General features: G+C 44.8%; 1 protein-coding gene across 6 annotated transcripts in view; it reads right to left on the bottom strand.

The window, feature by feature from the left end:
• The window catches only part of Foxn3 (forkhead box N3), a 379,981-nt gene that overhangs the window by 87,197 nt on the left and 268,795 nt on the right, over window positions 1–23,989 (bottom strand). For all 6 annotated transcript variants that reach the window (XM_077109127.1, XM_076849759.2, XM_076849763.2 and 3 more), the window contains one exon: window positions 18,866–18,930. In XM_077109127.1, the coding sequence (XP_076965242.1) occupies window positions 18,866–18,930 (65 nt within the window). The remainder of the gene's footprint in view (window positions 1–18,865; window positions 18,931–23,989) is intronic.

The raw sequence follows: 23,989 nt of genomic DNA, 5'->3' as shown, positions 1-23,989 counted from the left end.
CTTATTAATTTAATATATTCATGTTGTCTTCTAACACTACCTTAGGTTTCTTGCCTTCATCTTCCCTTTGTCGTAATTTCTGTACTTCCTTTGAGAAAAAATTCCAGTTATACAGCATTTTTGCAAGCTACTGTAAATTCTTTTGGGAACAGGTGGGATATATTGTGTAAGTTAATTACATACAGGCATCCAGATGAAGACCCTCCAACAGCTCTAAAGCAGAGGATAAAGAGCAACAAATTTGAGACGAAGCTCTGGCCCTGAGTCAACTTTTCAGATGTGGGGTCAGCTCCTGAACAGAGTCCTTCCTTCCAACTCAGTTTTCGCAGAGCATCTGGAAGCTGATACGAACTGCATCTGAATACATATGTTTTAAGGTTATGACAATATTTAAGTAAAATAAAAACAGCCAAAATGCATTCAAAATCTGGAACCCTCACATCCTGACCCCAAATTCTGCATCCACTTTTGACCCGATCCAGCAAAGCCAAATGCAGAACTTCTAAATTTCTGGTTCTTTTGGAAATGCCTCAGGTCAGTTGTTGGAAATTCAGATAAGCAACAACAGACGCTAAAGTCTGCAGCTTTGGCTAATAGACACTGTGAGTGGACATAGGAACATTATTCCGGTTGTTTAAAAACATGTGGCTCATACACAGTGAGCTCTCCTGGGGAGAGGACCTAAGTCTTTATTTATGTTTCATATACACCTTATACACATAGCCTGAAGGTAATTTTATACAATGTTTTTAACAATTCGGTGTATGAAATAAAGGTACACAGTGTGGGATTTTCCACTTAGGGCATCATATTGGTGCTCAAAAAGTCTGCATTTTGAGCAGTTCAGATTTCAGATTTGGGGTTTTCAGGTTAAGGATGCTCAACCTGGAATGGTTTTTGAAAGTCTGGGTACTCCCAACAGAATGAGCACTGTGCTTTTACATACCTCTTCTCGGCAATTTTACAGTGAGCTGGTGTACCTAAACACTACCTGGTCCCTGTGATCAAAAGGACTGTCATCTGTCATGGAGCCACTCTTCTGCATCTGAAGGAGGACCTGTCCTCCTGAGCACAGAGTCAGGACTACTCCCGATACCACCAGGACTCGAGTTGTACCATAAAGCTCTGAACTGGCAGGAAAGGCACCGGGTGTTGGTGGTGACTGGCAAACCTGTCACACACATGTGCCCTCTTTTAGTTCCTAGGACTAACTCAGCCTGTCAGTTTAGGGAGTGTGGGCACCAGCCAAAGAACTCCTGGTTGGCACATCTGGGTGCATCCAGCTTTGCTCCCAGCCTCGTGCACATGGGCAATGGGGGCCAGAAAGTGAACTACTTGAGTTATTTCTTTCACACAGCAATTTAAGGATATGGACCTTATTTATTAAAAGACAGGGACCCTCTGACACATGTACGAAGCTCAAGGAAGGGTATTGGTTTCCCCACTCTGATTCTGCAGCAGTCCAGAGTGGCGAACACATGTTTACAAGATCTCAACTGACCCTTAACAGCAACCTAATGAGCATAAACTAGAGACAATGAAACTTAGCCCAGGCACACTCAAGATAAAATCCATGTCCAGGTACAGGTTGAGCATCCCTCCTCCAAAATGCTTATGACTAAACATATTTCTGATTTGGGATTTTTTTTCAGATTTGGGGGATGTTTATATCTACATGGTGAGATATTTCAGACATGGGATCCAAATCTAAACATGAAACTCATTTTGTTTCTCGTACACATATCCAGAGGTAATTTTATACAGTATTTATAGTGCATCGGCATATTGGCTCCCACCCATCAAGTGAGGTCAACTGTGGAATTTTCCACTCCTGGCATCACACTGGAACTCAAAAAGTTCAGATTAAATTTTGGATTTTGGGATTATGGTTGCTCAATCTTTTATTAATACAAAAATGATGCTAAATTCTTTTAATTGCAACACATGCTTAAGAGATTGGAAAACTTAAGAGGCAGCATTAACCACTTAGACAATACTTACAAAGGGCTGATGTATGGAGACTTTACGTTTAATTGAAGATAGCAAATGGTTCAATGATCTGACAGGCCTTGCTGAACACCTTAATCATTTTGACAAATTCTGCACAGGAAGGGTTTTTTGTTAAAACAGTCAATCTCCAAGGTGCAACTACAATTATATGTGCCTTCAGTTGAAAAAGATCGTGGTTATTATGTATTCCCCTGGATATCAGAAATCTCAGTGAAACTGGTCTGCTTGTTTATGAAACCTCTAGTTTCCATGTATAATGTTTTCTTCACTAGTAAAATGCTTGCTACGAAGTTTCAGTGTTCAAATAATAATTTCTAAGGCAATTACTTCACCAATATGGTTGCCCATCAAAATAATCTGAGAACCCACTTTTAAAGCTTGCACAATTTACCAATGTGCTCTGGCAAAGATCTCCTCAAAGATTATGCTAAAGAACTTTCATTTTTTCCTCCTATTTTCACATATAGACATAAGTTCATCTTAACCTACATTTGTGAACCTAACTCTCTGGTTATGAAATTATTTAAAAAAAAAAACACTCTGGGGAGAGATTGGCATTTTCATAATCTTTGCCAACTGGTCTGTTCAAAATGGAATCTAAAAATTATATTAACAGTATCAATAACAAGCAGGTTTGAAGGGCCTTCATAAAACACGCTTGAATTGTTAGAGAAAGTCTTGTTACTCTGTGTTTCACCCAGTTCTAAATTACCACATTGATTTAACAAAATCTATGTCAATCCTATTTTCTAATCATGTAAGATGTCTGAGGTTCACTCCATGTGCATAATAGAAATATGAAATCAAGTAGGTATAATAAGACGGTTGGGGCCCATTCATTTCCAAAACTTTTTACTGAAAAAAAACCCTATACCCAACAAAAATCTACATATAGCTGGTGAATTTTTCCAAACTATCTGCCTGGGAACCAGCACCCAGATGAACAAACAGAAGAAAGCTGGTTACCTCTCCTGTCATTAGCTTGCACCCCAAGGGGAACAGAACCTGATGCATCTTTCAACATGGTGTCAGTTGGTGGCAACAGAGAACCAACGTAACTGGATGAGAATCATACCCAAAGGTGGGCTCCCTGTGAGCTTCCTCCAGAGACTTGGCTGGGTGTGTTCTGCTCATTTTCCGAGCACCATTCCAAACTGCAAAGATGAGGATTCGCACGACCTTCTCACCAGTCCATTCCCTCTCAAGCAGGACTCCATACAGATATTTTCACCATCAAATCAAAAGTCTCAAAGACTTCTCCATCTCCCCTCCTCTCCCTGCTAACATACTTCTTACCAAAGATGATCGCAGCACTTTCCAAGTATAAGGTGACATTGTACCAAGGATTTATCCATCTTCTTGAGGCTGCTCAGGGTCTGACACAAAACCCACAGTGCACCAGTGACTGAGTTTTCCAAATAAGAATTCCTTGTGTTCAAACAGCATTGTCCCGGCCTTTGCATTCATGATCTCGCTTAAAAATTTTATCATCGGGCTGGGGCTGTAGCTCCGTGGTAAAGCAGGGATTAGCATACACAAGGCCCTGGGTTCAATCCCCAGCATCCCTCTCCCCAAAACAGCCATAGTGTGAAGACCCCACATGGTGTACAAGGCAGGTGTCAATAGCTCTATCTATTTGATATTTTAAAACATCAAATTCAAAAGAATTTATTGTTTCCTGTGACTGGGAAAACCAGGGCTAGTGATGCCTTTCGAACAGCATTCATCAAGTCCTACTCGGCTGTCCCCAAGTCAGTTCCATTTCTGGTAGAAATGGGCCGACAGATGTTCTCCTCTACTCACAGGTGGCTGCCAGCAGCCCCTCAGGCTACAACATCAGCTTTAAATCTAGCATTTCCCCAGTATTCTCAGGAAAAAGGTCTGAGGATTACTGTAACTAGAGCAGCCTTGTTCACATGATCACCCAGAACCAGGACTGTGACCAGGGAAATGGGAGGGGCAAACACACTGGAGAACTGGAGGGGGTGTGGGTGCATTACTTAGAAGTACATGGCTGGATGAACTGGGGGACAGGGGACACTCCAGATGCAAGTCAGGGTCAGTTTCCAAAAGGGGAAAAGTAACCACCTATCCATTATAGCAACACACACACACACACACACACACACACACACACACCAGACACAAAAAGATTAGGCTACATATACAAGTATACATAGCTAGTAAGTGGAAGATCTATGGCCAGAAAGCAGATCTTCCTATTTGAGACTCCTCTAGCTATTTTTTTTTTCATGATAATTGTTATTATTTACAGGTGTACAGAATTGCCAAGGTCTCAGAGTACACGATAGTCAAGATAAAATAATTTCCCAGGGGCCCAGAAGCTTAGATAATGACAACATTCACTTTCCCTAGCAGGACAGAAACTGCTTAAACAGTGTGGCTTGATGAAGCTTGCCTCCCCAGGGGCGAAGAAGAGGAGAGGGATGGATGCAGCTGCCCATTACTGGAGGTTAACCTAGAGTAGTCAACCTTGGGATCTTCTCAAATTTCCCTCAGCAGCCAAAGCTGACCCCCAGAAACCCAATTTTAGTCAATAAGTTGCTTGGGCTGTTGGCAATGTATTAGTTAGCTTGTGCTGCTGTAACAAATACCATTGACTGGGTGATTTAAACAATAAGAATTCATTTTCTCAGCTTTGAAGGCTGGAAATCCAAGATCAAGGTGCTGGAAAGTTTGGTTTTCCTGAGGTCTCTCTTCTCCTGAGGCCCCTCTCCCTGGCTTGCAGATGGTTACCTTCTTATGTTCTCACATGGTCTTTCCTCTGCATGTCTAACGTTCCTAGTATGTCTTCCTCTTCTTCGAAGGACACTAGTCCCACTGTATTAGAGCTCTACTCTTATGCCCTCATTTAACTTTAATTATGGCTGTATCTCCAAAATCCGTCCCATTGGGAATTAAGCTTCAACATATAAAATTTGGGGAGGAGACGACAATTTGATCCACGAGAGTGAATTATACTTTTGTTGATTTCCTGCAGTGTGCTAGGTATCCTAAAAGTGCTAGGGGCAGACATAAGAAAACCCCCTGCCTTAAGGAAATGACACTCCAGCTGTCATGTGGTGAAGGGACAGACAAAAGAGATGTAGTGGTTCCTGCCACATCATAAAGGCTCAACTTCTGGGGAAAAAAAATCAGGAACCATGGAAGATTTGAAGGAAGGCTACAGCCTGTGCACTGATGGCTACTGTCACTGCCTCCCCTACAGTGACTCTCCTGAACTGTGTGGTCAAATGTGCATATCTTAGTCCTGATGTCACTTCAGGTCCCCATGCAAAAGAGGTGTCATTACATTTGCAGCAATGTCCAAAGCACATTTAGCCACACTCACAAAGTAATGGAGCCCACACCAAAGGGGACATGAGCATGTGCACAGAGAGTACATCGGTGCATGGCATGGATGTGCGGTATCCCCCTGAAAGTTCATCTGTGAGACGATGCTAGGTTTCAAAGACAAATGATTAAGTCCTGAGAGCCTTAACCCCATCAGTGAATTGATCCTCTGACGGGATTAATTGAATGGTGGCTGGAGGTAGGTAGGGCGTGGCTAGAGGAGATTGGATCACTGAAAGTATGCCTGTGGTGTACATCTTTATCTGGTAAGTGAAGTCTCTCTGCTTCTGATCATCATGTGAGCTGTTTCCCTCCCCTACACTCTTCTACCGTGATGTCTGGCCTCACCTGAAGCCCCAAGGAATGGAGCCAGCTGTCTATGGACTGAGACTTCTGAACCCGTCAGCCCCCAAATAAACTATTCCTCCTCTACAGTCGTTCTTTTAGTCACAGCAGCAAAAAAGCTGATTAAAACAATTAGTGTGTGGTGCACACATCTTTGAAAGTAAAGGGGAAACACGAACCAGGGTGGAGATGGGAGACATCTCCACTTCCCTTCTCAGTAGCTGGCTTTATTCCTTAAAGAGGATGGGGAGGTTCTAATAAATGTAGTAGTAAGTGGGTTTGGTCTGGGGAGAGGAGGGTGGGTTAGACAGTGGGAGTTAGGATTGAAGGCTAGGCTTATCGAGAAGGGTGTAAAATAACAGTAGATAGCCACCGAATGGCAGATGCTGCAGGATGGTGAGCACTGTATCACATGGTCACAGGGTCAGTGCACAGTGGCCAGATCACTGGAATTTCAGTGGTCATGGCTGAACTGGAAATGGAAACATGTGCGGGCAGTCATACTGACCAGGTGAGAGCAGAGTGTCTCAGACAAACCATGCAGTGGGGGCGGTGGGGAGATGCTGCTGAAGGTGGGGTGCGGCGTGGGACAGACGAGAGGAGGCCTGGAATCTCAGATTACCATTAGTCTGGGATGCCGGTGCATTTCTCTCATTATCCAGACTACTTAGGAAAAATAATAATAATCACATCTTAAATCAGTATAATTTGAAGAGTAATTGACTAATGAAAATCCCGTTCAGAACCAAAGGCATTGCCTCTTCAATCTCACTTGCTAGTTCCCAACTTAATTTTTAAAATTAAAACACCTCTAATGAGACTTGAAGTTATTGGCAATGAATCCAAAATGTGGTGAGGGGAAGAAAAGATACTAAAGGAAAAAATGTGTTCCATTTCAAAAACTTCAACTCCACATGGGTGGGATGGGGTTGGGGGACACAGGGAAGATGGACACAGTTCTCTATGTAAACTAAAAATGGCACATGCTGGACATGAGCCAAGGAACCTAGAGGAAAATGAGGACTGGCTAAAGTAGCACCCGCCTCCGGTGTTGGAGACGGAACCCAGGGGTTCCCTTCCACTGTGCTACATCCCCAGCTCTTTTTATTTTGGGATAGGGTCTCACACAGTTGCCCAGGTTGGCCTTAAACTTGCAGGAGAGACTTCTGAGGAGCTGGAACCACAGATGTATACCACTGCACCCAGCCCTAAAATAGCTTCTGCGCTACAGGCCTGAATTTGGTAATTCCTCATAAAAACACACACCTATGCACACCTACCACGACACACTCATTTACACACACAGAGAGAGAGAGAGAGAGAGAGAGAGAGAGAGAGAGAGAGAGTGCTTAGCTTGGTCGGGTACTTGAGTTTGAGCTTCTTTTCTTCCTCTGATAGATCAAGAGTCTCAAGAAGGAAATGAACTAATGCACAGGGCAGGGCCCTGTGACTCTAACAGGTGTTATTATTACCCTGATCCTACTTCTGTTGCTTAAGGGAAGTCACCACCTCTGGAAAGTTCTCCAAGCCCACCTTAAGTTCTTCCAAGTGACAGCAGAACCCCCAGATGGGCCTCCTAGGACAACAGAGAAGCTGCAATTTTATGGATACCCCAAAACCACCAGGGAGATAATAGATAAAAATAACTGGTGCTATTCATTTAGAGACCCCTTCCTAGCCAGGACTCTTGGTTATATGCAAGGAAAAGACCCTCCAAGCTGGCTTGTGTAAAAAGTGGAACCCGCCTCGTTCAAGGTCAAGCCAGAAGCAGAAGAGGCCTCCCCTCTACTTCTTCACTGTGTTGGCGCCCCTTGTTTTATGCTGGCAGAGTCCACGTGGAAGTTATGACACCAGCCATTCTCCAAGCCTCCCAGACCCGGGAAGCAATGGAGGGCAAGACACCTGGAGTGTTGGAAGTGCAGGAGTGGGTCAGGCAGCAGGTCCCACAGAGGAAAAAGGGGCTCTGCTGTGGCTACTGGTACACACTGTCCCTTTGAGCCACCCCCAAGTCAGCTACGACCCCCTGTCAAGTAAAACCTTTGTCTATAATTGCTTCATTCCCAAATCAAGGCACAACACAAAGACGGAAGCCTCCAAGTCTGGGATACAGGCTGTATGTGATCAAGCCAGACCCAGTCTTCGTACACGTCACAGGCTTTCCGACCTGCGCTCCCCACAACCTGCGTCGAATAAGCAAAATCTGATCATCCCGAGCATTCTGCATTAAAAATCATAGCCCAGGGAAAAAGGGGGTCCAAGAATGTGCAGCCACAGTGACCCAGGGTAGGGGACAAGTTCAACACAACCCCTTCAAAGATCTGCTAAAGTTCCTCACCCTGGAGCGTATGGCTGGCTGGCACGCTGCCCCTGCCTCACCCACCTCCTCTGGTCTCTGAAAGAGATGTTGGGAACTGTTTCAGGCTGGTTCATATTCTGCTATAATCAGAAAGACTAAGTGAATGAACAGATGATGAGCAATCCCACTCCAACCCCAAGGAACCTTCTTTCTCTGTCACATTTCTGTAGAGTCTCAGTCACTCAATAGTGTCACGGAGACCACCCGATAAGGATTCAAGTCCTACTTCTCTTGTGGGCATCCCGTGGATTTTGCCTTCATGGACCAGGACCTCTAGAGAGCCTAAAAATAGTCTTAAATACTCCAAAGGTGTGACTTCGGTTCAACTGAGGGAAAAAAAAAAAAAAATAATAATGTTACTGCTGTTTCTTCTGTGGTCATTTGGGGATGGTAGTTATTGAGCACCTTAGGAAATTACAGGATGCTACACAAATGCTATCAAATAATTCACTCCATTTATTGGAATCCAGTAATTATCAAGCACTGTACATGTTATCTTTTCATTCTCAAAAGCTCCAAATGAGCACTACCATTTATTGAACCGGAAAGGGCAGGTTCAAACCAATCAGATCAGGTGCTAGAGGTCACTCGGCTGGTGGATGGCAGAGGTGGGTCCTGGCCAGCTCCAAGGTCCACACTCTTCTCTCCAAGTCTTGCTGCCTCTTCTGCAGCCAGGTCAAGGGCACTGGCAGCACCTACTAAATGCTGGGATGCTCTGCAGATCATCATCAATCCTCATGATAATTACAGTCCTTGAAATCAGTCTTTCAGGACTGGTACTTTTTGCATTTTACAATAGCTCAAAGAGATTTTTAAGATTTTCTTTTTAAATATTTTTTTAGTTGTCAATGAGCCACAGTTCCGGCCCAGTTTATAAAACTTTCTGAAAGTCAGAAAGCAATTAGGCAGCAAGGCAGGGATTGGACTCAGTGTGCCTGGTGGGAACATGAATGTCAGCTATGGTCTGCCAACACTGCTGGGTGGAGGAGAACGCAGCAGGATGGAGGCAAAGTTTTACTCTGGAGGCTCACACTGGGCAATGATAAAAGCCTGAGCGCCTGGGCCACATTCCCCCATGGATGTGCATGCACGCACATGTCCCAGGCCATCCTGGACCTCACAGCAGGTTCAGCCAGAATGATCAGCCACACCTCCTGGTTGGCAAGGGAACCAAACAAGAACACACACTTGACCCCTTGCAGTTTACAGGTGGATGCTTTTAAGTCTACTTCTGAAACTGCAATGTGAACAACTTGCTGAGAACATTGTTTATGTCTCTTGGCAATTTTACAGAAATATTTCTTGACTTCCATCTAGGCACAGTTACACAAAACTTCCTTTTTCAATTGTCCTTTAAGACCAACCACTTTGAGAAAAGCATGTTTCGCAGGGCAATATGATCCTTATTTAATCTTTATATTTATAATTCGAGTCAATTTAATACACTAGAAAAACATTTTTAAATGCTCAAATAATTAAAACTAAAAGGAAACTTTCCTATTGGCATAAAATTGTCTACGTCTGTATCTACTAATAAAAATTTCACATAGACAAAAATAAAATATTCATTAAGACTTGGATTGTTTTCATTCTATTAATCTTTCAATGACTAATTTTAGGATTTCCTGTTTTCTCTCCAATTATGAAGTGAACTGTACAAAACAGTCATGTGTAGAAACAAGGAGAGAAAACAAAATATCTTAATTACTTAAACGAAAGATAACAACATATGTATTCATTTCCATCTTTCTGACCCTCCATTGTGAACTGCTTTTATGCATGATAACAGAGTTCTCAGAGTTCTCCTTCTTCTCCAGTCTGCAAAACACTGACAGACATCAAAACCTCTGAGTTGGAAAACCTTTTAGAAATATTTACGTTACTCTGAACTCCATACTGGTCTGAGTCCTGGGTTTTGTTGCTGTTGTTATTTGTTTGTTTTACCATGGCTCTGTGATCAGCAGTTAAATCACATCAGGCCTTGTTTTTCCCATCTCCAAAATGGGAGTAACAATACCTAACGCATCAGGCCGATGTGAAGGATATGTCCAGCCTGACCCGAGTGGTCAATTGTATGATTTCATTTCTATGAAATGCACAGAAGAGGTAAATCCAAGGAAATGAAGCAGGTTAGTCATTGCCAAGGGGTGGGAGAGAAGGAGGATGAGTGAGTCCATGATGGGTAGTAAATCTCTCCTGGGGTGTGAGCTACTTGGAACTAGTTACAAACGATGGTTTTTCAACACTGTGACTGTGCTACACGTGACTGAGCCACACACTGTAAAATGGTTAATTTTGTTAAATGAAAATTTCACCTCGATTATAAAAACACCTAATAGGTATTATGTCCAGTTGGCTAGATTACTAGTAATTTTTTATTTTCATCTTTATATTATTGTCTCTTTTCTATAACAAAAGATTATTAATTTGATGATATAAATACTAGATATTATCTGGGGGGTGGTGATGTTAAGGGGGAAAAAATAATTAAAATCACCCTGATGTTGGTTGGCATGCTTGTACAAAGCCATGAATCACTACTCTGCCAACACCTGCAGGGGTACCTTCCGTGAGGGCCCCACCCCTCTTTCTTCTTCCTGCAACTCTGTGCTTTTGCCTAGTGAGGTCCCCACTTCCTAAGCCACTTCTTCCTCACTGTCGTTGCTGTCCACCTTTCCTCTTTCTACTACAATCCCGGTCTTTGATTTAGCTCCGTTCTCTGGACCTTTCCCCTCTTTCCATTCTACACATCCCTGAACATCGCATCTATGCCTGTAAAGTCAATGGTCACTTCTGGATGAGCAACTTGCCAGCCCTGCCCCATCTCTTCCAAACTCCAGCCTCAGTTTCCGCCTCCTCCTGGGGCAGCCACCCGGAAACATCAGATTCACCCAGATGCACCTGGCAGCTGCCTGGCCAGAGGATGTGCTCAGGAAATGTCCTCAGGCTGGCAGCCCCTGACTGCCATTTCTGCTCCTTGGCCTGCCAACCTCTCAGCGTGTCACACTGGATTTCTACTGAAGTGGCTACCAGAGACCGAGCCGAGACAATAACTGAAATTAAGGTCAGAACATGTGACTAGTGGTTTCCAAGATTCCACGCCACGCTGTTGTCACTGGGGAAGTCAGGGTGACTGGAAATGGGGCAAATCTGAAAGACCAGAATTAGCCAAAGACTTTTTTGAAAATTCCCTTTCCTTATACCCTCTAAATAATGTAAGAGCAAGTGATCAGCAGAGCCTAGCCGCACGCCTTTAGTCCCACCCCTGGTTGTGAGCAGAAGCCCCATCTGAATTTATGATTGTAGTTATATAAAAATGTTTACTTGGTGCACAACAATAGAACATATAACACCAAAGAAAAAAAGGGGCCTCTCCTTAAACCCAGAGGGCCTTCCTGGGCCAAAGGAGGACAGAAGGCAATTAGGACTTGGGTGAAATATAGAGGGCTGGCCCCTCCCCCACCCCATTCCTTTTCTGTTATTACTGATTTTTTTTTTTTTCAAATGGGTGTGCCTAGGGGCAAGGAACAGGAGGTCTGTGCATTAGGTGGTGGATGCCCTTGTTTGCACAATGGACAAAAGAGTCAGCTTGTGGAGCAAATGAAAGAAGCCAAAGAGCCCAGGGCTGCATGCAGCTCCAACCAAACGGAAAAGAGCTGAGTGGCGGAGGCGGGGCAAACCCCAACAAAACCCAAGGTCCGGGCCTTGGTGGAGAGAAGCAAAGAGTGACCCAGACTAGAGGCCAGGTGCTAAGGCCAGACATGGGGATCCTGCAGCGACAACCAGCTTCGATCAGAGAGAAAAGCCAAATGAGGGCGAGAGCAGGAACCGTGCAGAGGACAGAGGTTTGGGAGAAGGCACCTTGAAGACTTTCGGAACGTTCCCCCTTGAACACACCTGCTACATACTCAGTATTATCAAGCGTTCACCAGGGGCCCGGGAGGTGCCAGGCCCAGGCCCTGACGTTCACATTCATGGTTCTCCTTTAACCTTCACAACGATTCTGGGAAACACATCTGGCAGCCCCATTTTACTGTAAAAACTGCAGCCCAAGTTCAAAGAACTGGGGCCCAAAAAGGGAAGTGCCCAAGCCTGGGCTGGGGGGTGCTTCCCCCAGCTTTGCACATGTACAGTACCTATGCGTGCTCAGCAGAAAGGGCGCACCTTTACTTGTGAGCTAAGCAACCTCTCATAGAAGCAGTCCTGTGAGTAAGGAATCGGGAGTCTGAGCTAAGACCCAAACAAGCTGCCCTTCAGATGTGGGTGGGAATCCAACAGGACCTGGCCATCCCCCGTCTTTTGCCCCATCCTGAGACCATCCGTGTAAACAGCAGGGCAAGTGAAAACACCGGGAAATCATTTGGAGGATTTAGCCCTGTTTTCAGAAGAGTCACAGTCACAGAGAATTGTTATAGCAATGACCCTGGCTAGAAATTTATGACAAGCTATTCTATAAGGTTTCCTGATTTGACTCTGGGGTCCTTGTGAGCGCCACAGGAGATGGGCATTGTTACCCCGGCAGAGGGGCTGCGATGGTTTAGCTATGTTCTGTCCCACAAAGGTTCATGTGTTGGAAGCTAGGCCCCCAGTGTGGTGGTGTTAAGAGGTGGCGGAACCTTTGACAGGTGGTGCCTACAGGAAAGTGGTGAGGTCAGTCAGGGTGCTGCCCTGGGAAGGGATTAGCACTGGTCTTGAAGAATGAGTGCCCATGAAAGAATGTTTCAGAGGAGCAAGACTGGCCCCTCGCCTCTCTCTGCCTTTTGTGATCTCCTCCACACCCACTCTTGTCATGGAGAGTCAGGAGGCTCTCAGCCAATCAATGAGGCTGCCGATCCAGGATATCAACCTCCAAAACTGTGAGCTAAATAAACCTCTTTTCTTTATAAATAATCAAACCTAAGATATTTTATGGTAGCAATAGCAAAATGCTATTGCCCAAGAAGCCAACATAGGACTTATTTCCAGATTGGCTGAATCTATTTTTTATTTCCTACTTAAGATCCACGAAACCTTTGAAAATGATCTTATATCAGCAAAGGGCTCTTCAGCCAGCCTGCTACCCGGCTGTGTCCTTTCCTTGGACCCCCAGGGGACACAGCTGGCTGAAAGGAATATTTTCATTGAGTCAGAACAAGGCTTCAAAATCCATCTTAGGTTACTTTTTGGAAGTTGTGAAAATAATCAGAGCTAGTACTTAATAAGGACCCTCGACCATCATCCCTGAGGTGCACTCTTTAACTTACAAAGCCCTAGGGATACTGGGTGCCTTGGCTAATGTCATGGAGCTCAAGAAGTGGCAGTGGGTTGAGACCAGAAACCAGGTGCCCCTGACTCAGCGTCCAACAGGGAAGGCGGGAAACTGGCATTCCCCAAAGCAAGTCACCTCATAATCCCAACAGACCTCATGCACTCTGACCAATGACAGGGCCCTTGTGCACACGCAGGAACAACAGGCACTTAAGAGCAGAAGAGCCAGTTTCCGGTTTCCCTATCTGCTTTTGAACTTGCGGTAGGCACAATCCTGCTCTATGCACTGAAATTGCCTTTAACGGTTTCTTTCCATTTCATGAGTTTATCCCGTAGATTGTCAGCAGTGAATGGAAATAAAAATCTGTTATGCAGGTGATAGAATTTATTTTAATACTACCACTGCATCCCAGGGAAACCGATTTGAAAATAATTAGTGACCCAGGGCTGGGGTGATAGAGGAAAAGAGGGTGGAGGGAAGGCCAGAGGGAGCAGGGTGTCAAGTTACTGACTGGGAAAGCTGCTAAAACCAGAGCTCTGGAGCCAGGGCACATACCTGTAATCCCAGCAACTCAGGAGGTTGAGGCAGGAGGATCACAAGTTCAAGGCCAGCCTCAGCCATTTAGCAAGACCCTGCCTCAAAATTAAAAATAAAAAGGACTTGAAATGGTAGAGCACCCATGGGTTCCATCTCTAGCACCAAATGAACAAACAAGCTCAGGGTACTGTAACTGTGGGCTTCTAGAAAGGGAGTCCAAGCTGCCTTGTACAAGAAAGGTTGGGATGCATGATCTGACCAGAGTGTGCCCTGGGCTCCTTGGGGACCTCCAGCCTACCACAGTGCCTGCACTCAGGAATGCAGAATAAAGACAAACTTGCAGAGGGAACGTGTGGGTGGGCTCATGCCTGTGCTCCAAGGAAAAGAGGATTAGTGAGCCCAAATGGTCAGCTAGGATAGAATTAGAAAGGCAGAAACCTGTCTGTAACCATAGCTCTGAGGAGCTCTGAAGCCCACAGGGCCCCAGAGAGAAGTGGCAGATAAGATCAGCAGCAGCTTGTAGAAGGCTTGGAGCTACCAAGGGCAGAAACTCCACAGGTCACTCTGGGATGAAACCATCCGGGACAACATGAAAGGTCAGACCAGGGACGAGGAATGTTTTCAATTATGATTCATGCACTCATTAAAACAGTTCATACAAGGGGGGTGTTTAAATACAGCAACCTAATTTTAAGTTTGATAGGTGAATGGAATGTGGAGAAGAAGACAGGGAGTTTGGAAAAGCAAAAAAAAAAAAAAAAACACATATATATTAAAACACACACATATATATTAAAAACTCTACTCTTTTCATTAAGAAAATGGATTGTTAAACTACGAATAGTATTTCAAACACAAAGATCATAACACAGAGACACGGATATGTGTAGATGGGAGGGTGAGGGGCACCTGTCAGCTGGCCACTTCTGCAAAGTTCTGATTAAGCCACACTTCTGTCTGGACCTGCCCAGGGTCCCATTTAGACAATGGGTTTGTCCCCTTCTGAGGCTCTGCTTGGTTTCTGCTCTATAAGAACGGAAGTGCTCCCTAGCCTGCAGAAACTGCTAGAATACTAAAATTATCTTTCACAAGCTAAATGGCATTTAAAATAAATACTGTGAATTGATGGAATGACCAATTATGTTAAGTACCCCTGCCTGGTGTAATCCAAACCACACCTTACCCCATTATCCTCAACACTGAGAGGTGATTCAGCGGCCCCTCTTGCCAGGGATTCTGAACCAAAACACAAGACACGGCACCCAAGGAGGACCTGGAGTACTTCCAGTTAATTCTTGCAATTGGTTTTGTGATGGAAAAAATAAATGTACTAGGTTTCCACTCGACAGCTCATAAACCAAACAACCACTAGACCACACGAGCTGGTTCCCCATTGCAACTATGATGTCATTCTGGTTTTAACATCATTTTAGGTTTTCACTTCTATTTCTCCCCCTTGGGGCACTACATCACAGACGGTCCCCGACCGATGGTCTTTCAACCATATGGTGTGCAAAAGCCAGATGCATTCAGTAGAACCGTCCTTTGAATTTTGATCTTGTCCTGAACTAGCAATACCAGGTCCGGTTCTCTCCTCTGATGCTGGATGGTGACAATGAACTGCAGTTCCCAGTCATCCCCAGGATCATGAGGGGCACCACCGACTCTCTACAATATGCGTGTTAGATCCATTCTCGACCTATGACATCTTTGGCTCACCAAGAACTCATCTGGCTGGGCCCCATCATAAGTCAAGGAGCCCATGACAACATCAGCAGAGGTGTCTATGGAGTTCTGCACCTCCTCCAAGTCCCCACCACGGTAATGCCACGTGCCCTATGATTTTCCCTCTCTGGCAATGCCATTTCTGCTACTTCTACACAGGCACATCTCTGATTTTCAAGGTCTTGCTCAAGTGTCAATTCTCCCCAAGAAGTGACAGTCCCTCTGATCCCATCCTCCTGGCAAAAACCAGGCTCCCTCTCCTACACGACGTGGCACATCTGCTGTGTTCATAGCCTGCATCTGTACCCTCTCAACCTCTGGGATGACTGTACAGAGGAGATTCATTCCCACCATTCTTTGGGGATGGATGTTCTGGTTCTGTTGGGCCTCAACACTAATCTCTGTGCCTGGACCCTACTAATGAAGTTCTTTCCTAGTCTAATATCTTAACAAAACAAAACAAAACTCACCCCACTACTTCTGTGTGGGTAAAGGGAGATTTGTGAGCTTAACAATAAGAAAGTGGGCATAGACAGTTGGGTATATGGGCACAGGTCTATAATCCCTGAGGCTCAGGAGGCTTATAGACAGAAGGATTGCAAATTTGAGACCAGTCGCATCTTACTGAGACTCTGTTTCAAAATAAAAAAATTTTTAATAAGGACTGGAGATGTGGCTCAGTGGTTAAGCGCTCCTGAACTCAAGCCCTAGGACCAATAAATAAATAAACATAAATAAGAAAAATTAAAGTGGGCATAAATCAGATATCCTTTCTTCTACATGCTTCTAACCTAAACCTTCCATTGTTGTGTCTGGGCCTCTTCTCTATACACCCATACATTTATTTGTAAAAGTTCTGCTGCTGGGCATTACTTCTGGCTGCCCTGTACCACTCACGAAAGGCACATGAAAATATTAATTAGGATGAGAAACATTCAAAATAAAACATACAATAAAAGTATCTCAAGAATGTGAGACACAGCCAGGAACAGAGGCCCACATCTGTAATCCCAGCTACTCAGGAGGCTGAGGTAGGAGGATTGTAAATTTGAGGCCAGCCTGGGCAACTCAGCAAGACTCTGCCTGAAAATAAAATTTAAAAAGGATCAGAGGTATGGTAGAGCTTCAGGGTCCAATCCCAGTAGCACCACTCCCTGCCCCCGCCGGCCTGGCTCTAAAAAACACTTTAAACAGAATGAAATAAACAGAAAAAACTCATGTTAACAAGTCTCCACCTACATGACCAAACTCTCACCAAGATTTTCTTGGTTTTCAAATGTACAAAAAGCCATATAAAGGTTGTACCTGATTGGATGTAGATCCAAGAAGCATTTGCCGTGTGTACTAGCTTAATTCCCAGCATATAGAGCAATTAAGGAATTTTTTAAATCATGACGTCTATATCCACAAGACAGAAACTCCCACAGCAAACACTGAGCATCAGAGACTTTATTGGTGCTTCTCTCGTGTTTCTGCCCCACAGAAACAAAGAACAACTGACATGCACACAGCAAATCTTACCTATGTGGATCTGAAATCCTGTAAGAAAAGGCTCTAAGAAAATAAAAGCACTTTTTTTGAAAAAATCCAACCATTAATGATATTCATATATTGCCTATGATTCTAGAGAAAAAAGGAAGATGCATAACTTTGAAATCCACTTGAGAAAAACCCAAAGAATGGTCATCATCAGGGGCTGGGGATATGGCTCAGTTGGTAGAGTGCTTGCCTAGCATGCACAAGTCCCTGGGTTCAATCTCCAGCATTTAAAAAAAAAAAAAAAAAAAAACAGCTTCTGATTATACAATCTGAAGGAAGAACAGAATAGTTTTTTAGAAAACTAAGTACTAACTTTTGAGAGTGGAGGCAATTCCTTTTATTTTCTTAGATATTTAGGATATCTATGACAACTACTAAAATTAGGGTTAACCAAACTTACCTGCCTACATTGCACCTGTACCAAGCCAAGTGCAAAGAAATCCTTAAGCTCTTGATTTTACAGACCTTGAGAAAGACAGAATGCGATGGCACAGCCCATGAACGACCAAATGTGATGCTATCTCTCACAGTTGTTTGAGCTACTCCAGAAACATGAAGATAAATGCCTCTTCTCTTAACCACATCGATATCCTACCCCTTCACACACGAGGTTGGCCTCGGCGTGTACTTCTAAAGGACTGAGACTAACCAGCTCTAGACCAATCAAAAGGCAGTAACACCCTCACCAGGAGCCAGCATGGTTCTGAAGTGCTTGGTACAATCCAGTGCATCTGCCTTTGGCAGCTGTGCCCCCATGACTTCTGCCAGTCAACAGAGGCTAAGGGGGACAGAAAACTAGAAGACGCTTGGAGGCTGGTTCTTCTGCAGAGCAGATATCCAAAACAAAGTAATATCTCAAAGTATTTGTAATCCATCTTTTTTGCTATTTTTAGCCATTTATTCATCTTTAATCTTACCCATTTCAAAAGTAAATGAAGGGCTGGGGTTATGGCTCAGTGGTAGAGAGCTCGCCTGGCACGTGTGAGGCACTGGATTTGATCCTCAGCACCATATATAAATACATCATTAAAATAAAGGTAATGTGTTCATCTACAACGAAAAAAAAACTTTAAAAAAAAAAAAACAGTAAATGTAGTCGGACACCATGGCACATGTATGTACTACCAACTACTTAGGAGGCTGAGGCAGGAAGATCACTTAAGGTCGGGAATTGGACGCCAGCCTAGGCAGCACAGAGATGAAAGGCACTTTGAATTCCTTAAGAACGCTGGGCAAGAGCTAGTACAGGGCAGCAGAGAATGGGCAAATATCGGCAAGTGTGTCCCTAGCAAATGACACTGTGTGGGGACAGGTTGGGGCGGGACTCTACTCTGAGCCTCAGCACAAACAACAGCCTTCCAGGCCCACATGGACATCAGGGGACAGCAAGGAATGAGTGCACCTCCACGAGGCCAAGGGTCAGAACACCGGAACCATTCCTTGTCAGCCCAGGGGCTGGAAACATAGAAAAGGGCATCGGCCCCGTGTGCATACCATTTTCACATCCCAATTGTCACGCCATCCCCATTCCACCAAAGCAACCCAGACGCACTGGAACGTGAGCAATGACAATGGGCCAGAGCAGCAGTCCCCGAAGCCTGGTTTTGACTCATGACTCCTACTTGAGTAGGAAGAAATAAAGAGAAGGGGGCACACAGACCCCAACCATCAGTCATGCTTCTCCAGAGGACAGCCCCTCTCTGGTTGGCATGAGGGGATTGCGGGGGCAGCAAGGTCTCCTAGACACCTACCTTGCAGAAGGGCTCCGTTTCTCTTGAAGAAGGTACTGCCCGGCCAGATGGGTGGACCTGATGGGCTGAAAGAGAAGACAAACACAGGTAAGACCCCTGCACGCCCACCTAGGCACCCTCACAGTGGCCTCGGACCATGGCCCCAGGAGTGCCGTATTGACATCCTCTGAAAACGTACCTTTAAAAATCATTAGGTTTGTTTAATTGTCGTGTGAGTATTCTGCTTACCACCTTGGCCCCGTGACACCTGGGCACTGAAATCGCCTGCAGGTGAACAAACAGCACACACACAGCGCTAGGCAGCCCAGCTCAGAACTTCAAAACGTTTGCTAACTTGTTCCTAATGTCATGAATTTATGTGGCAAAGAACACCTGCCCATGTCTTCTGAAACCAAGTGGGTTTTCTTCTGGCACTTCCTGGTACCACCTGCCTATAGTAAATGCAAAGTTGCCCTTCTTGGCATTTCTACCACCAAATCCTCTCTGTGCAGATCCAACCTTGATCAACGCCCTCCTTCCTCTAAGGCTCTTGTTTGCCTCCTGTTTTCCATTTCTTGGCTTAAAAGGTTGCACTCCATCCCCTATAAAACACTTTGCAGACATGTTACCACCCACAGTCTGGTCACCGGAGAGGCAAGAAAATAAGAAAGATCAATATTTCACAAAGACACTTACTGCATTTATAGACGAACATTTTCACTGTTTTAGAGCATCCAGTGGAAAACTTTACAACCAAGCCAGTCTTAGCAAAATACCCTTAGAGTGGAAAGTAGGTTATTCTAAAAAGGATTGGTTTAGATTAATGTTAGAAAGCACTTAGTTCAAAATGTTACTGTATCTGAGAGGCAATATAAATTACTTTCACTGAAATAGTACATGGCAAATGATATTGGTTAATGTATTATCAATCACATTCAGCGTTTAAAAAAACTAAAAAACTGGCCTGAGGAGTACATTTGTAAGTCTGGCGGACACACACACACACACACACACACACACACACACAGAAATCTGAAGGGCTATACAATGAATGCTTCGCTTGTCAACTGGGGTCTCTGGCTATACAGGATGGCCGTGCCCTTAACAAGGAAGGGAAATGCAAAGATATTCTGCCTATCAGAATTTCATTACATGAGATACAGAGAGTCTTGTCATATAGGAACACAATAGATAATTGCAGAAAAGTAGGAAGTTACAGACTAAAAATATTATTAAACATCAAGACTGTGGTAAATGTGCTAGAAAGCACAAACAGGAATATCTTGTTTATTGTGCTTTAAAGATATTGCAGGGATTTGTGTTTTTGTTGTTGTTGTTGTTGTTTTACAATTAAAGATTTCTACCAAACCTGGGTCAAACCAGGGTATCAGCACCATTTTTCCAACAGCTCAGATGATCATTTGCATTTCTTAGCGATAAGGTATTTTTTAAATTAAAGTTTATACATTGTTTTCTTAGATATAATGCTATTGCACACTTAATATACTGCAGCATGGTGTAAATATAACTTTTATACACACCAGGAAACCAAAAAATTCATGGGACTTACTTCAGTGCCGCATTTGCTTGATTGCAGTAGTCTAGCATTGAACCTGCAATCTTTTTGGAGTACCTGGACTGTGAACCTTAATGCTAATGAACCTTTTTGTTTTATTTTCCTTTATTTCTACTGTACTCAAAGTAAATGAGAACAATGTGTCTTAGCCAGGGTTTTGCCTACACACCCAATTCTCAGCCTGGCAGGTACAGCCTCCAAGTGACCAGGAATGTCAAAGGAAACCTGCAGCCCTGGTTGGGGGTTCCACGGTTCAGAATGATGGCAGCAAGCTAAATTCTCTTCTGTCTCATTCCTGTCTTATTCCATTTGGGAGCCTTTAAGGCTCAAAGTCACATGAAGAATAACGTGCGTCAAAATGCTTAAGATGATCTTTTAACAACCCTAGCAAGCTCCCAGGGCTTTACCATCTTATTTTTACAACAAAGCAGAAAACAGCAAGCTGGCTGTGACCAATACTGAACTGCCTGATTTATAAAGATATTTAAAAACTGGGGACTTCATTATAGAAGAGTTGGTGCTTCTAGAGAATTCAATAATTGAGTATTACTGCAGGAGCCTGGATATCCAGCTTACCGCCATCCAAATCTCCTCTTTATCCTGACCTTGATTTGGCTGAAAACCCGAGCAGACACCAGGGATGGAGCAAGTGTGGGGAACTGAGGTTGGATAAATCCAGTGGTTTAGATAAGGAAAATACTCTGTGTGATAGAAATCTACCTACAGATTTTCTACAACGCCCTTTTAACACACTTAAGTCACTGATCACAATTCTACAGCCATTCTGCTCTGTTGTCCCTCTAATTTGTACTCCAGGAGTGGAAAGATGTAGAGTCTCTGGCCCAAGCCCCCTGGTAAACGGTGAATTCCTGAGGGGCCTCCTTCCAGCCCAGGGTTAGCCAGTTCCTGCCGTACTGACTGCAAAGCTTTTGAGCTCTTCATATTCCGTATACTTCTTTTCTATGGTCCCTCAAAATGATATCTTCTAACTGTTAGAAGATTTGAGGATTTATGAAGTCCCTATTGAGAACTGTGCTCTGTGTTACAAAAGACACTAGGAAGAAAAAATTAAAAATCCTACTTGATGATCTCTAGGAACTTACTATCATACTCATCTACCTCCCACCTCCTCTGGTTCCATTTAGAGAGACAAGAAATGCCCCTGGAAAGGCTGATGGCTCTGGTTGCCCAGCAGTGGGCAGGCACAGCAGCAAACTTAAGACAGATGTCTATTTTTTCCTTCTCTTTCTTGGCGTATTACCTTCTGAGCTCAGAGTTCATTAAAAATACATATGATTGGGCACAGAGGTGCACACCAGTAATTCCACACACTGGGGAGGCTGAGGCAGGAGAATTACAAGTTCAAGGCCAGCCTTGGTACCGCTGCAAGGCCCTCGACAACTCAGCAAGACCAGGTTAGTCTCAGAATGAAATATAAAAAGGGGGCTGGGGATGTGGCTCAGTGGCTGGGTGACTCTGGGTTCAATCCCTGGTATGGAAAAAAAGAAAGGACACATGCACACACACAAAATCACTTTAAAATGTATTTTAACATAGATCTTCTAGGGAAGAAACTAGAGGTCAAAGTGTTCGGGGAGGGTCTATACCGCCCTTTCCAGTGGCAAGCCAAGAGGAGGGGAGGTTGGCGCACACTGAGAGGATGGGGAACTCCTCACACCTCGTGGTGTGCGAGCACGTGACACTTGTGAATGGTCACTGCCATGGGAAAAAGCCACTAAGGTCCCCTCTACCCTGGGTGTGTCTCAGTCACCTCGCAAAGTCCTCACATTGCCTAATGCTGAGATAAAAAATCGTCATTTACTGAGCACAATGAGCAACACTTCTCCACAAGCCCCTCTCCTTCTGTGAGGTGGCAGGGCAGAATCACCTTCCCCTTCTACAGATGAGCAGAAGTCCTGAGAGGTAAAGGGACTTAGGGTAACAGGGGACTGGTCAGTGACCAGCCCATGACCAGACCAGGGCTCCTGGAGCTGGCCCAAGGGACCGCAGAGACCCTTGTCGATGCCCCAATTTCATTTCTCATCTTTCTTCTTTTCTCTTCCAGCACCAAGCTCTCAGGCACGCCTCCCCATGGAAGAAGGTGGTGGATGGCATTTTGTGAGCAATCTCTCCAAGGCAAAGTCCCAGGCTAGAGAAAGCAATCGGAGGAACCATATGTGATAGACTCATGGGCTCCTATTAGCAGAAACAATGGAAGGCGGCCCCACAAATGTCTTATTTCAATAATGTGCTCGCAGAATCCCACGACCTTCAATGGCACACGCCAAACCAACCCTGGGACACAAGGAAGACTTTAAGACTAGCCCTTCCCAATTTAGACCAACAGGTTAGGAGGGTCTTGTCTGCCAGGTCTGTGAACTGGCATTTGAGAACACTGATCCAGCTGATCACGGAGACTAGGGCCGGGCCAGCAAATCCCAAGAGAGGAGCGATACTGTCCCGAACAGCAGAGACCCACAGACCTAAGTCATCCCCAGGCCCCGCACTCTCAGCTGCACAGAGCTCCCAAGGGGACACTGTGAGGCCACAGGCTGTAGGGCTGCCTGATCTGTCAGGTGTCTGTCCTACACTCATGGACTTTAGTCACTGGGAACGCAGCCCCCTGGCAGTTCTGGAAGACCCCACCTCTATCTGCCAGCCTGGACTGTCTGTGGGCCTAATGAGAAGCAAACTGAGAAAAGTCCTTTTTCCTAACAACACAGTTGCCAAACATAAACTGCCACACCTAAAGGACAGGAGGCTAGAACCAGGATGGGGTGAGGGGAGTGGGGGGGCGGCTACCTGAAAGAAGGCAGAACAGAGGACACACGTGGATGAGAAGTCAGATTCACGGAGTAGAAAGGTGGCTGCCGGGGCCGGCCCAAGGGGGAAGGACAGGCTCTTTAATAGGTGCGGAGTTGCAGATTTGTAAGATGAAACGAGTTCTGGAGATCAGGGGGCCCAGCAAAGCAAATGCCCTTGGCGTCACTGAATAGCACGCTTAAAAATGGTTAAGATGGTAAATTTTATGTCATGTGTGTTTTACATAAATAGAAATGTAGGAAAAAGAGAGGGAAGGAAGGGAAGAGGGAGAAGGAAGAAAGAGAAGACCGACACAGGAACTATGGAAAACGTGAATAGAGGCCTGAAGATACGGGGCAGGAAGGATGACCCAATCCATGCACTTCCCGTCTGAACCTCCCCTGGATGCCCCCAGAACAGTCCCCAAACTTAAAAGTAGATACCCCAAACCAACTGGGGGAGAGGAAGAGGCTTTAAGACTAGCTCTTCCCGATTTAGTCCTCATGGAAGCTCTCGCTTTCCCACTGTCCTTCATGCAACGGAACACTGATTTCTACCACTTCTCTAGCATGGAAACTGAGAGTGGGGACAATCCCCTGAGAAGCATGACATCCACCAGCACTCTGCTTACCCAGGAATAAATGGTCTAGGCAGTCCTAAGAAGGGGGCAGACTGAAGCAGGGAATGAGAGACTGAAAGAGAGAACACCTTGGCATTCATTGCTTTAACCTCCGTGGATTAATCAAGAAAATACTAGAAGATCAGGG

Source organism: Callospermophilus lateralis, chromosome 3 (assembly GCF_048772815.1).
Source record: "Callospermophilus lateralis isolate mCalLat2 chromosome 3, mCalLat2.hap1, whole genome shotgun sequence".
Taxonomy (NCBI): Eukaryota; Metazoa; Chordata; class Mammalia; order Rodentia; family Sciuridae; genus Callospermophilus; species Callospermophilus lateralis.
The sequence above is the reverse complement of the archived record's forward strand: the minus strand, read 5'-3'. Positions and strand labels throughout refer to the sequence as shown.